This window comes from Panicum virgatum, chromosome 7N, assembly GCF_016808335.1.
Source record: "Panicum virgatum strain AP13 chromosome 7N, P.virgatum_v5, whole genome shotgun sequence".
In the NCBI taxonomy this organism is placed as follows: Eukaryota; Viridiplantae; Streptophyta; class Magnoliopsida; order Poales; family Poaceae; genus Panicum; species Panicum virgatum.
The window spans coordinates 35,165,741-35,176,551 of NC_053151.1; the positions used below are offsets into that span (position 1 = coordinate 35,165,741).

Sequence of the window (10,811 nt, forward strand, 5' to 3'; positions counted from 1 at the left end):
AAATGAGTATCACTATGTTTATCAAAAAATAATATGTATTTAACTCATGAACTTCATCTATGGGTGTGTTTAGTTGGTGAAAAGTTTGTGTTTTGGTACCGTAGCACATTTCGTTGTTACTTGACAAATAATATCCAATTATAAACTAATTAAACTTAAAAGATTTAGCTCGTGCTAATCAGTTAGACTGTATAATTAATTATTTTTCAACTGCATTTGTGTTGGAAAAATAGACAACTATAAGTTTAAATTCCGAACTAGATTTATCATGACGAAAATTAAACCTAGCATGCATGACTCTAACATACTAGAAAGTACGTATATCATAAACATGATCTCAGAAAATATGATTATGAAACAGATCTGATCACAAAATACGTACTGTGCGGGAGCCGCCGGAAAGACGAAAGGTGCAGACGAGACGAAAACGGTCCTTCGAACGGAGCGCAGCAACCGGCGTTGCAAACGACGGTACGCCGCAGCTCCTGACTTCGACGGAGGACGAGCCGTGGCGAAGAAGATGAGCAGTCGCGCTTAGCGCTTCCCAAAAACCTTATTCGCCTTCTCCCGGTGCAGGATCACAAGAGCGAGCGGTTACGGAGACCTGCTCTCCCGTTCGCCGGTGCACGCCGGCGCTCGGGATGGAGAAGACTACGGTGGCGGCGCAGCAACGAGAGGAGGCAAAACCCTAACTCAGATTAGATCTTCTTATGAATTTCCAAACCTTGGGGACTCCACGTATAACGATCTATGGTGCACTTTTTCCATGAGGGAGGTGGTCCGTATTTAAAAGGAGAAAACCCCCCTACACCCTCGTCAATTAGCAATACAAGACTAATAGATAGTGTACCTTCTCTTAGCGCTAATGTGCCTTTGAGATTTATTAGGATTATTTATATGGACCAAGCCCATAAATCTAACAATTTAATGCTCCATGCATGTGTCCGAAGATTCGATGTGACGGATACTGTGCAAATTTTTTTGAGAACTAAACAGAGCCTATCTATATAAATTTATAGAAAAGGTGAATAGTCAAACAAATTGAAAGAAATCAATTTTCATATATTTTAAAACGGAGATAATACTAAGAAAGCGGAGCTAGCTACAATAAGGGCCTGAGACGCACGGCTAGCTGCTGCATCCTGGGCCATGTCGGTGGTCGGCTTGGCCGTCTGGCCGGCGTCCCGACCGAACGGCGACGACCACGACTCCATCTCCTTGAGACGAAATCAACAGCTGACCCGAGCCACCGGCCGCCGGCCCGCCACATTTCGGAGCAGACAACCGAGCACCAGCAGTAGAAAGCACACAAGGCGACGAGCAGCCGCCGCTCGCGCACATCCGAAAGCGACTCTCGGGATTCACGCACACCCTCCCCCGCACGGCGCGGTATATTCCACTGCAGCCAGTCGTCAACCACCACCTCCCCGGGGCAGTCCGGTAATTGCGCAGGTGGACGGGAAAAAAAACCCGACACTTGTCGCCGGCGTAGTAATGAGCAGCCATGGCAACAGAAGCGGCGAAACTTCTCCCCCACCTTCTCCCTCGCGCCGCGGCGTATATATACACACACTCTCTCCGCGCCCACCGCGCTCCAGTCTAGGCGTGGCGATTTGACTTTCTGACCGGGGAATCCCCCGGGGAATCGGGGACGGACGGAGGCGCGTCCCTTTGAGGAAGAGGAGACGGACGAGAGGGGGATCTTCGCTGGAGAACTCGGACCGGCGTTCGATTCTCGAAGACGGAAGGGCGTGTCAAGAGGAAGCGCGTCCTTGCTGGATTCTTCCCTCTCGGGCTCCGACCGAGGAGGTAATCTCTCCGTCCATCTCGGCGCCGGCTCCAGCCTCCAGCTACCTGGAGCTTCGATTTTTGGGGGAATTTCGTGGTGATTTTGGACGGGGCGGCGCGGGGGGCGGTAGAATCTGGTGGTCGTCAGGTCCGGGTTCAAGGTTTTGAAGGGGGGAAAGGAGGGTTCTTCTTGGAGGTTTCCCTGTGCTACTTCGGGCATTTCGTTTGATTCGCACTCCTGTGTGTGCTTTTCGTTTATCTACGGTGTGATCTGAAGAATACTGACTGGTTTCTTTGAGAAGTTAGCGGCTTACTGAGGATTAAGGTACTAGTATGTGGATTTGGGTTTTTAGAAGCCTTTTTGCCCCTTTCTGGTTGGTCTGCGATGTTTCTGTTCGTTTGTTCAGGTTGCTTCAGAGTGTCGTAGCCTGTAGAATTGGCTTTGATGCGGAGAAACTGCGAGCTTAGTTTCAGTTGCAGGATTCCAGTTTTTTGTTTCACGGTTTAGTAAAATATGATTAGAGTTAGTTCGTAATTGGTAGAAGTTTCAGTTTTCGAGAAGAAATTGTAAAAAGAGGCGGCTTTGTAGATGTTTTTGTTGATTTTGTGCGTGCGGTCCATTTGTATTGGGCAATCATACGCCTTTTCTTTCTGGCATTGTCCCCATTGGAGCCTCTACTCTCTGGGAGGAGACAGATTTCCGTGAAAAGTTGTAATTTTTTCAGATTTCCCCTAGTGTGGACGATGATTACGTTTATTTGTGGGAAAGATGGTAGAATACTTTTGCAATCGGGTACTTTTGCAGCGCCACTTTTGCAGATTTGGAGGTTGCGTAGTTACCACGTGGATTTTCAATGACAACCTTAGCTTCAGTGGCCTTCCCAGTTCTAAATTTTAAAGGTACTAAAAAAAGGTGTCAGATTCACTTGCCCAATTGGGGAAGTTCCATTCTGTTGTGTGTGCCCAGCCAGAGTACCAGTGATTTGGGTGGTCCTTGAGAGTAGTTGGTCTGACTATGAATTAGAACTGAACATAGAGCTTCCCTTTTGTCTGTTATTGTTTTAATAATTTGGCATCTTTGAGTTTCGAGTAAGGAGTATAATTTTATAATTTTATTTTGCGTTACGCCTTACTCTAGATTTCACATAACGTGGAGATTGTGGAATACGAAAATATGGTAAATTATTCATCAATCCTTTTAATTTTGTCTTGTACACCTTTTATTGTTACTGAAACAGTTCTGTTCAACTTCAAGAACTCACTGTATCAAACAATGTAGATAACATTTTCGTCTGATTTAGTACATGTAAGGAGATTAGGGGTCAGGGGAGTGGCCTGCTTCCTCAGTATATGTTTCCATGTTGTAGCATTGTGATTCTTTGTGTGATTTCATTTATAGTAGCTATGTGTTCATTTTTCATTCAATGTAAACTTAACATGGTTCTTTTTTCCTTTCAGCTTTGTTAACAGTGGATATTAAAAGGTAGCACAATGAAGGCACCATCTCTACTGGTTCAGTGTTTCCCTGGCTTGCTTCCCAGCAAGACCACTAGTTGTGTGCCAATTGTATCTGAGAAGGATCTGCAGCTACCATCACCAGCTGTTGAAATTATCCCCTCAAAGGTACACCCGATCAGTCCAACTTGATTTGTTCATATCTTTTACTCCCAAAGGAGATATCTTATGTTTTCTGCAGAAGTTTTGTTGATTCTTAAACTGTTTCCATGAATAACAGAAACAATGTTCTTTCAACTTTTTCAGAGTGCCCATCCTTATAAATATGCTGGTGAGAAGGTTGATGTGCAAGGTCTTGATATCTTCAAGGTTAGGAGTGAATACAAATTTGCTGTTTAATATGTTGGAAATACATTTTATTTGGCCATTCCTCCAAGACTAATGCAATTGGAAATAATCTTCTATTTCTCAATATATCTGTTTTTTCAGGGGAAGGTTAGTGTAGCGGATATGATAGCCTTTTCACCTTCTGAAGTAGCATCAACAAAATATGATGGTAACCATCTATTAAATGAGCTTGCAAGGTTTTCTCTTCTATATTAATTTATTCTAATAATATAGAAACTCACTGTATTTCTCTTTTCACAGGAACTCTGAAATATTGGGAGAGTTCAATCACTCTTGTCAACATTCTTAAAAACGAGATCCGTGATGGACAGTTGAGCTTCAGGGGGAAGCGGGTTCTAGAGGTAACTCCTGCAACATCTTGCTTCTTTAGGTAGTTATTTCTTCTAGTTGGTGCTCTGTACAGACTCGTTTGGTTTCTATTCCTCCTTTTGCTTCCATGGAAGCAGAATGTTTGGTAAAGTTCGGTAATCTAGATTTATGCGAAATGGTAGTGCTAGGTCCTTAGGTTTTTCAAGCTTCACTTTTATCTATTAATGTAGCTGCTAAGTTAGTACTCTTGAGTAGTCTTAGAATTTCAGCTTGGATACGTTCAAAAAGATTCTGTGACCACTTCTTGATTATCCTTTTGTTTTGACAATTGATGCAGCTCGGATGTGGATCTGGTCTGTCGGGCATTTTTGCCTGCTTGAAGGTGCGTTATATTTCCATTGCTTATGATAATAGTATAAGAATAGAGTATGCTTGTTTGAATTGATTTTACATTCTTTCAGTTGTGACATAACTAGCAATAGCCTGACTTGCTTACATTCTACTTGCAGGGTGCATCCACAGTGCACTTTCAGGACATAAATGCAGAAACTATACGGTGCAGAACAATACCCAATGTTCTTGCAAATCTTGAGCAAGCACGGGACAGACAGAACAGACCATCAGAGAGCCCCGTTACACCATCTAGGCAACTGTTGGCTCCCAATGTGCATTTCTATGCTGGGGAGTGGGATGAACTCCCTACAATTCTCTCAGTTGTGCAGGCACCCGCAGCACCGACAAACCTTAGCTTCTCTGAGGATGATTTTATGGATGGCTGCAGTAGTCATGATGGGAGCAGTGTAGTTGGTCATGACTACTGCCCCAGGCAATCTAGGAAGCTTTCTGGTAGCCGTGCATGGGAGAGGGCTAGTGAGATTGACCAAGCAGATGGCGGTTATGATGTAATTTTGATTTCTGATGTCCCCTATGCTGTGAACTCTCTGAAGAAGCTCTATGCCCTTATTTCAAAGGTCAGCTCCTTATTAGCCATGTCAGGTCCTGCATTTGTTATTCCCCATGCTTCTAGTTGAAATTGTTATGGAGCATGACATTTGAAGCTGCTTAGGTTCTTTCATGAATCATGGCCGTAAATGCTGATATAAAGTATTTTCAGAACCTGTGTTTTTTTCCCCTTTCATCTGGTATGCGGGTTTTGGTTCTGGTATCTGACTTTGCATTTTATTCTTGCAGTGCCTACGTCCTCCATATGGAGTCTTGTACGTGGCCTCAAAGAAGAACTTGGTTGGTTCCAATGGTGGCGCGAGGCAACTTCGAGCTCTGATGGAAGAGGAAGGTGTGCTTGGTGGCCACTTCTTAACTGAGTTGTCCGACAGGGAGATATGGAAGTTCTTTTTCAAGTGAGCAAATCCAGAAAGTGGAAGGAGGAAATACTTTTAAGACAATTTTTTTGTTTCTATTCACAGCAATGTACATATGGCAAAGCATAGTTCCATTAATTCTTTTGTAGTAGATTGAAAGAATTTGGAAAAAAAAATGTGTAGTTGAGCTTGCTCAAGTGTCGGAAACTTTCATGTTTTGTAGATCTGTAATGTCGTTATATTAAGTGCAGAAAGCAACTGTATGTCTGTAGTGACTTTCTGTATACCGGATATATGATGGTGATTCAGTCAAATCATATATTAGATTTAATTTTTCACAAATTGCGCGTCTTCCTGTCTTCCTGAGGATGTGTACACTGTTGTGAGTTGCCTATTTATCTGGATCCAGTGCAGCAGTGCTCCGTGTGCCCTGGTGAAATTATGTTCTAGTACAAGTTTTCAGCTTGTTAAGAGATTCAAATCGTCTAACGTTATGAGGTTCATGTCAAAAAATAGTGTGGAAATGTGGTTTTCAAAATGATCCATAACACTGAGATCAAATTCATATGGCCAAAACAAATTCTGGAGTAGTTTCAGAGAAACCTGAGCCGGAATCTTTTGAAATTCTTCAAACAGAATAGGTCCGTATCCAATAGATAAAATGCAGCGCAAGACCTCTCTGCTGAAAAGCTTTAAGCTCCCATATAATGATAGAAACTAGTTAGGTTGGCGCGCTATGCGTGCCGTGCGGAAAATTAAAAATAGTTGTACGTAAAGCGGTATGTCGTGGTGTGAATTTGAATATAGATACTAAGATAAAATCAGAAAAAAAATTGATTGCATGGAATTCATTTTTGGAAAAAATAGTTATGTCGTTTTATTCGTTTTGGAGCCGTAGAGTAGGTTCTTTGCTTGCAAATTGATTGTTTTTTTTAAGGTTTTTAGTTTATGTATTTTGTTTTATAGGAGAAATGGTTTTGTATACATTACTATCGGTGTCCTGGCCCGGGGGTCCGGATCCCAACTAGTAAATGCTGCGTGTTTCCTCGTCCCAGATGCTGATGCAAGAGGTAACACAGTAACGCACGGGTTTATCCTGGTTCCAGCCGCGGGGCCGTACGTCCAGCAAGAGGGTGTGCGAGGGCACTGTATTATCTTGCACCCGGAGTGCTTGTAGTAGGGGTACAAGCGAGGCGAGAGAGGGAGGGAAGCTCCCAGGTCTCTGCTAGAAGAGGAGTCGGTTGAGGTGAGTGCTCAGTGGTGCTGAGAGTGTGACGATGATCGCGAATGTAGGTGACCATCCCCCCTTAAAGGAAGTCTGTCTCCTCCTTTTATAGTTACAAGGAGGGGCGGGATACATGAGCAGGGGAACGTGGAAGTCATCGTTTTCCCCTGAATCGCGGGATGCAGTGGTCGAACACTGTAGGAAGTACACTGTGGGGCATGGCGTCGGGCGTGGCAGTCGTCCTGGGTATCGTCCTTTGTCTTGCGGAGATCGCGCCGGTGTCCTACCAGCCCCAGCAGGCGGCGTGGTCGTTGTTGTAGGGTGTACAGTCCTCCAGACGTGGCGTGGTGGTGTTCCATGGGCCCTGCAGGTCAGGGTCTTGTGTGCACTAGCGGGGCATGCGGCGGTCCCGGACCCTCTGGACGGAGTGCTGGCGTGCACACTAGGAGGTCCGGGAGACACGTGGAGGTCCCGGACCCCTCGAGGGGGGAGGTCCGGGGCTCCGGCTGCGTGTGCTGAGCGTCCCCCCTTGAGGGGCACGTGGCGACGCCGGACCCCTTCCCAAGCAGGGGGCGGGTCCGGGGCCATACGTGTGGTGAGGTGGAGCCCGGTCAGCCGGAGTTGGCAGAACAATAACGGGAGCAGTGCCGAGCCCGTCCCGTCCCGCGTCGCAGGTCCCACAGTGCTGCCACAGCGTCCGGGATGGCGGAGCAGTGACCGGAGTTGGCGGACGGGACTCCGGTCACAGCCACTGTGAGGAATGGCGGCCTGACGCCGTCTGTCATGGGCGCTGTGGAAGAGTGGTTGGCCTTCAATGACTCCGTACGACGGGCGAGTGAGCGGCAGGGCTATTTGTCCTATACGCCGAGGGGTGGCCTCGAGCGAGGCGGAGGTGAGTCGCTTGCTCGAGGGTAGGATCGCTACCCTCGAGCGAGGCGGAGATGTTTTGCCCGCTCGAGGGGAGATTTGCTACCCTCGAGCGAGGCGGAGATGCGGGGCGCAGTCGAGGGTCTTGATGGGAGCCCTCGAGAGAGGCGGAGATAGCCCCGCGGGTCCGAGGGGGTGCGAATGGACCGCATGCTGGGCTTCTTTAAGTCATTTCCTTTCTTCCAGATGGGAAGGAGGGCGTGGGCCTTCGTGGGCTCAGTCTCCTAACATGTGTTTGCGTTTTTCAAAGTGATCTTAGTACCCCGATTAGGGTGTCCCTAATCGTGGTACCCGACAGTAGCCCCCGAGACTTTGGTCGAGTCAAGGGATTCGGCCAAAGGGTATTTCAGCGATTTTCCCCCTTGACGTGATAGGTCGGTGCTGTGCACCCGCCAGGCGCACCTGGGTGCCAGCCCAGCGGATGTGACAACTCGTCGGTCGGGGTAGCGCGCATGCGGGGAGAGTACTTCGAGGCACGTGCCTTTTTTGGTTTGTTCCGGGGATGAGACGCATCCGCGTGCTGAGTGGGCCAGGGCGACGATGGCACCTGCTGCTCAGCAGCTGGTGCTTCCGTCGCGCTGTCCCGCGCTCAGGGTCTCGGCCCCGCTTTCCTTGGTTGCCTTGCGACGAGCCGTTCGAGGGCGGTCGGCCTGGGCCGATGCTGTGCCGCTTAGCGTCCAGGGACCCGGCTTTATTTTGTCGCATCGCGTCTCGACACAGTGACCGAGGGTATCTTTCGCTCGTGGAGAGCTGCGCCATCACGGGCGGTCCAAGCCTTCGCCCTCCGACAGGCTTGAAGCTTGGAGCCCGGCGTAGCTATAAATAGGGGTCGTGGGGTTCCCTTTCTTCTCCAACTTCCCTGCTCCTATTTCTAGCATCGCCTAGGTCTTGTAATGTTTTCCTTTGCCTTTCACGACCGCCCCCCAGACGGGGTGGCCTGGCTTTTTTAGGCTTTGGTGCTAGAAGAATGCTTGTGAGCGGCGGGGGAAGCCGGAGAGGGCGTACGCACCATCCCTCAGCTTCAGTGGGACTGGCAGAAGAGCACTGGGACCGTGGGGTCCTTCTACTGCGATGTCCCCTAGCCTGAAGGGGGATGGAGACGCCTGACCATGGCGCTGGCGCTAGGTTCAGTGGCCGTTCTTCGCATCGTCCCCCCTAGCGACAAGGTTGCTCTCGGGGAGACGGTGCGGAGGGCGCTGTCCGCCAGCTTGACCCCCCGCAGGGTCTTCGGTGGAGGAGATGCTAGAAGAAAGCTTGCGAGAAGAGCATCCCGCTGGACCCGTGCGGTCTGGGGGCTGTTCCTCGCATCCCTAGCAGCCTGGCCGTGGCGCCAGCCAGGGGCTCGGTGCTCTTCTTCGTCGCTTGCTCCTCCCCAAGACAGGGAAAATTGCCACGCAGGTGGCAATGCGTTTGTATTTTTCGACGGCTTTAAGCCGGTAGCCCTTTGTAATCTTTGTTTGTAAAGAGCAATGAAGTCTCCTTCTCCTTCGCGGAGAGGACGACCGAAAGTGTATGGGTGGGTGCCACCCCTGCAGGAGATTTTGGTCCTCGAATGTGTGAAGTTTCCTCCGTGGGGGCGCGTCAGCGCACCCGTGGGTGTAGCCCCAGAGGCCTTGGAGGAGTGTTTGTACTCGTCCAAGGGCTATAAATGTCGCTCCGCATGGTTGCTTCACTGGGGTGGCCGTCCAACGTCTTTTTCAGCCGGCATCGGCACTCTTTCAGCCGCCCTCGGCATTCTCAGTGCTGTCACAGCGACCCAGTATCTAGCTTGACCATCAGGCAGGCGAGCATTAAAAGGGGGAGTTTTTGTTAGACACACGGAACTTCACGATCGACAGTCGTCGACCTATTCAAGGGTGCGGCCAGAGCCGCGGTGTGCGAGGAGCCCCCGAGCCCCGGTCTACGTAAAGGCATTCAGGGAACCCTCGACTTTAGGTACGGCCCTCGTCGCCCTTCCGCAGGGAGGAGGGGTGAAGCGCACCATGCTACCTATGCCCGGGCCGCGAGCCATGGCTGCTTCGATGAGCTGTTATCGGGTAGTTCAAGTGGACGTCTGTGCCCCGTTCGATAAGGGTCGGCTCGTGGTCCGTGGACATGTCACATAAAGCGCTCGCGGAGGTTTGCTAGGCGGGGCTTGGACCCATTCGATAGGGTCCGAGGGCTCGATGCTCTCCCTCGATGGGATCCCCCTGCTAGGTACCCTCGACTGGCCTTGAACACTGCATAGGACGTCTCGAACTCCGTGTTCGAGGGTAGCTTGTACGGCACATCCATGCAGTCCCTGACTCTGGCGATCCGTGGTGCCTGTCGAACCCTCGACGAGCCAGGCTTCGAACCCCTGATCAGTAAGGCCTCGGAATAGGATTCCCTCGAGGGTGAAGTACCCCCGAAAGGAATATTCTGTCACGGTTCACAAGTGGCGCGGAGTCGCTAGCCGTGTGCGTGGGTCTTCCGCTAGTCGTGGGCGACATGGCCCAATTCGTACGGTGCGGTGCGGGCGCGCCTTTTCAGGCTGCTACCTCGGGTAGACAAAGCGGCGCGGGCGGCGGCTGATGGATGGAACAGCGCAACAGTCGCGCCGCGCCCGTTGATTACCGCGCCGTAATTATTGCCGAGTGCGCGCATGGGAGACTCCGCAGTCGTGGGACCCATTCGTCAGCGACAGCAAAATCTATCGCATTCAATGTGGTAGATTCTGGCCGTGGCGGCGGACCCGTCCGCTGCGGTGAATAAAAGCGAGGAGAAAAGGGTTGTTTTGGGCTCACCTAGCCATTTGCCTTCACCTCCCCTGCCCTCTTCGCCTCCCCCGCATTCTGAGCACGTAGCCGAGAGCGAGAGGAAGTTTAGGAAGGAAAGCGAGAGCGCACCTTAGTCACCGCAGATCTTGCCTCCCCGCGTCCCCCCTTGGTCTGAAGCAATGGCGGATGTCCAGGAGCCGTTGCCGTGCTGGAGATCCACCGCCACCGAGGCGGTTTTGGAGCGGCTAGTCGAGGACAGACTGCTTCCGCTGAACCCCATCTCAGGGGCGCCGGCGTGGATTTCCCCGCGGCCGGAGGAGACAGAGACGAATCCCCCCGAGGGCTACGTCGTGAGCCTCGTGCGGCTCCACGAGCGGGGATTCGGCGTTCCCGTGGGTCGATTCATGCGGGCATTGTGCGACTACTATGGAGCGGAGCTGCACAACTTTAGCCCCAACTCCATCTCACAGGCGGCAGTCTTCGTCGCCGTCTGCGAGGGATATTTGGGGATCGAGGCGCCCTGGGATCTGTGGATCCACCTCTTCCGCGGCGAGCTCTTCGTCGAGCACGTGCGGAACCAAACAAAGAGGTACGCGTGCAGGCGGCCTGACGCTCCACTTGCGCCCAAGCTGGAAGAACTTG

At 50.5% G+C, this 10,811-nt stretch overlaps 1 protein-coding gene across 2 annotated transcripts; it reads left to right on the forward strand.

Moving 5' to 3' along the window:
* The first annotated feature begins 1,456 nt into the window (after positions 1–1,456).
* On the forward strand, positions 1,457–5,621 carry LOC120682776. 2 transcript variants are annotated; one of them, XM_039964787.1, is made up of 8 exons: positions 1,457–1,809; positions 3,247–3,411; positions 3,550–3,612; positions 3,733–3,799; positions 3,892–3,992; positions 4,298–4,342; positions 4,470–4,931; positions 5,152–5,621. In XM_039964787.1, exons 2-8 carry the CDS (start codon positions 3,280–3,282, stop codon positions 5,320–5,322), a joined length of 1,041 nt encoding a protein of 346 aa, XP_039820721.1. In that variant the 5' UTR covers positions 1,457–1,809; positions 3,247–3,279; the 3' UTR covers positions 5,323–5,621. The 2 variants fall into 2 exon arrangements, with proteins under 2 accessions (XP_039820721.1, XP_039820722.1); XM_039964788.1 differs by lacking the exon at positions 1,457–1,809 and adding an exon at positions 1,982–2,688.
* The last annotated feature ends 5,190 nt before the right edge of the window (positions 5,622–10,811 follow it).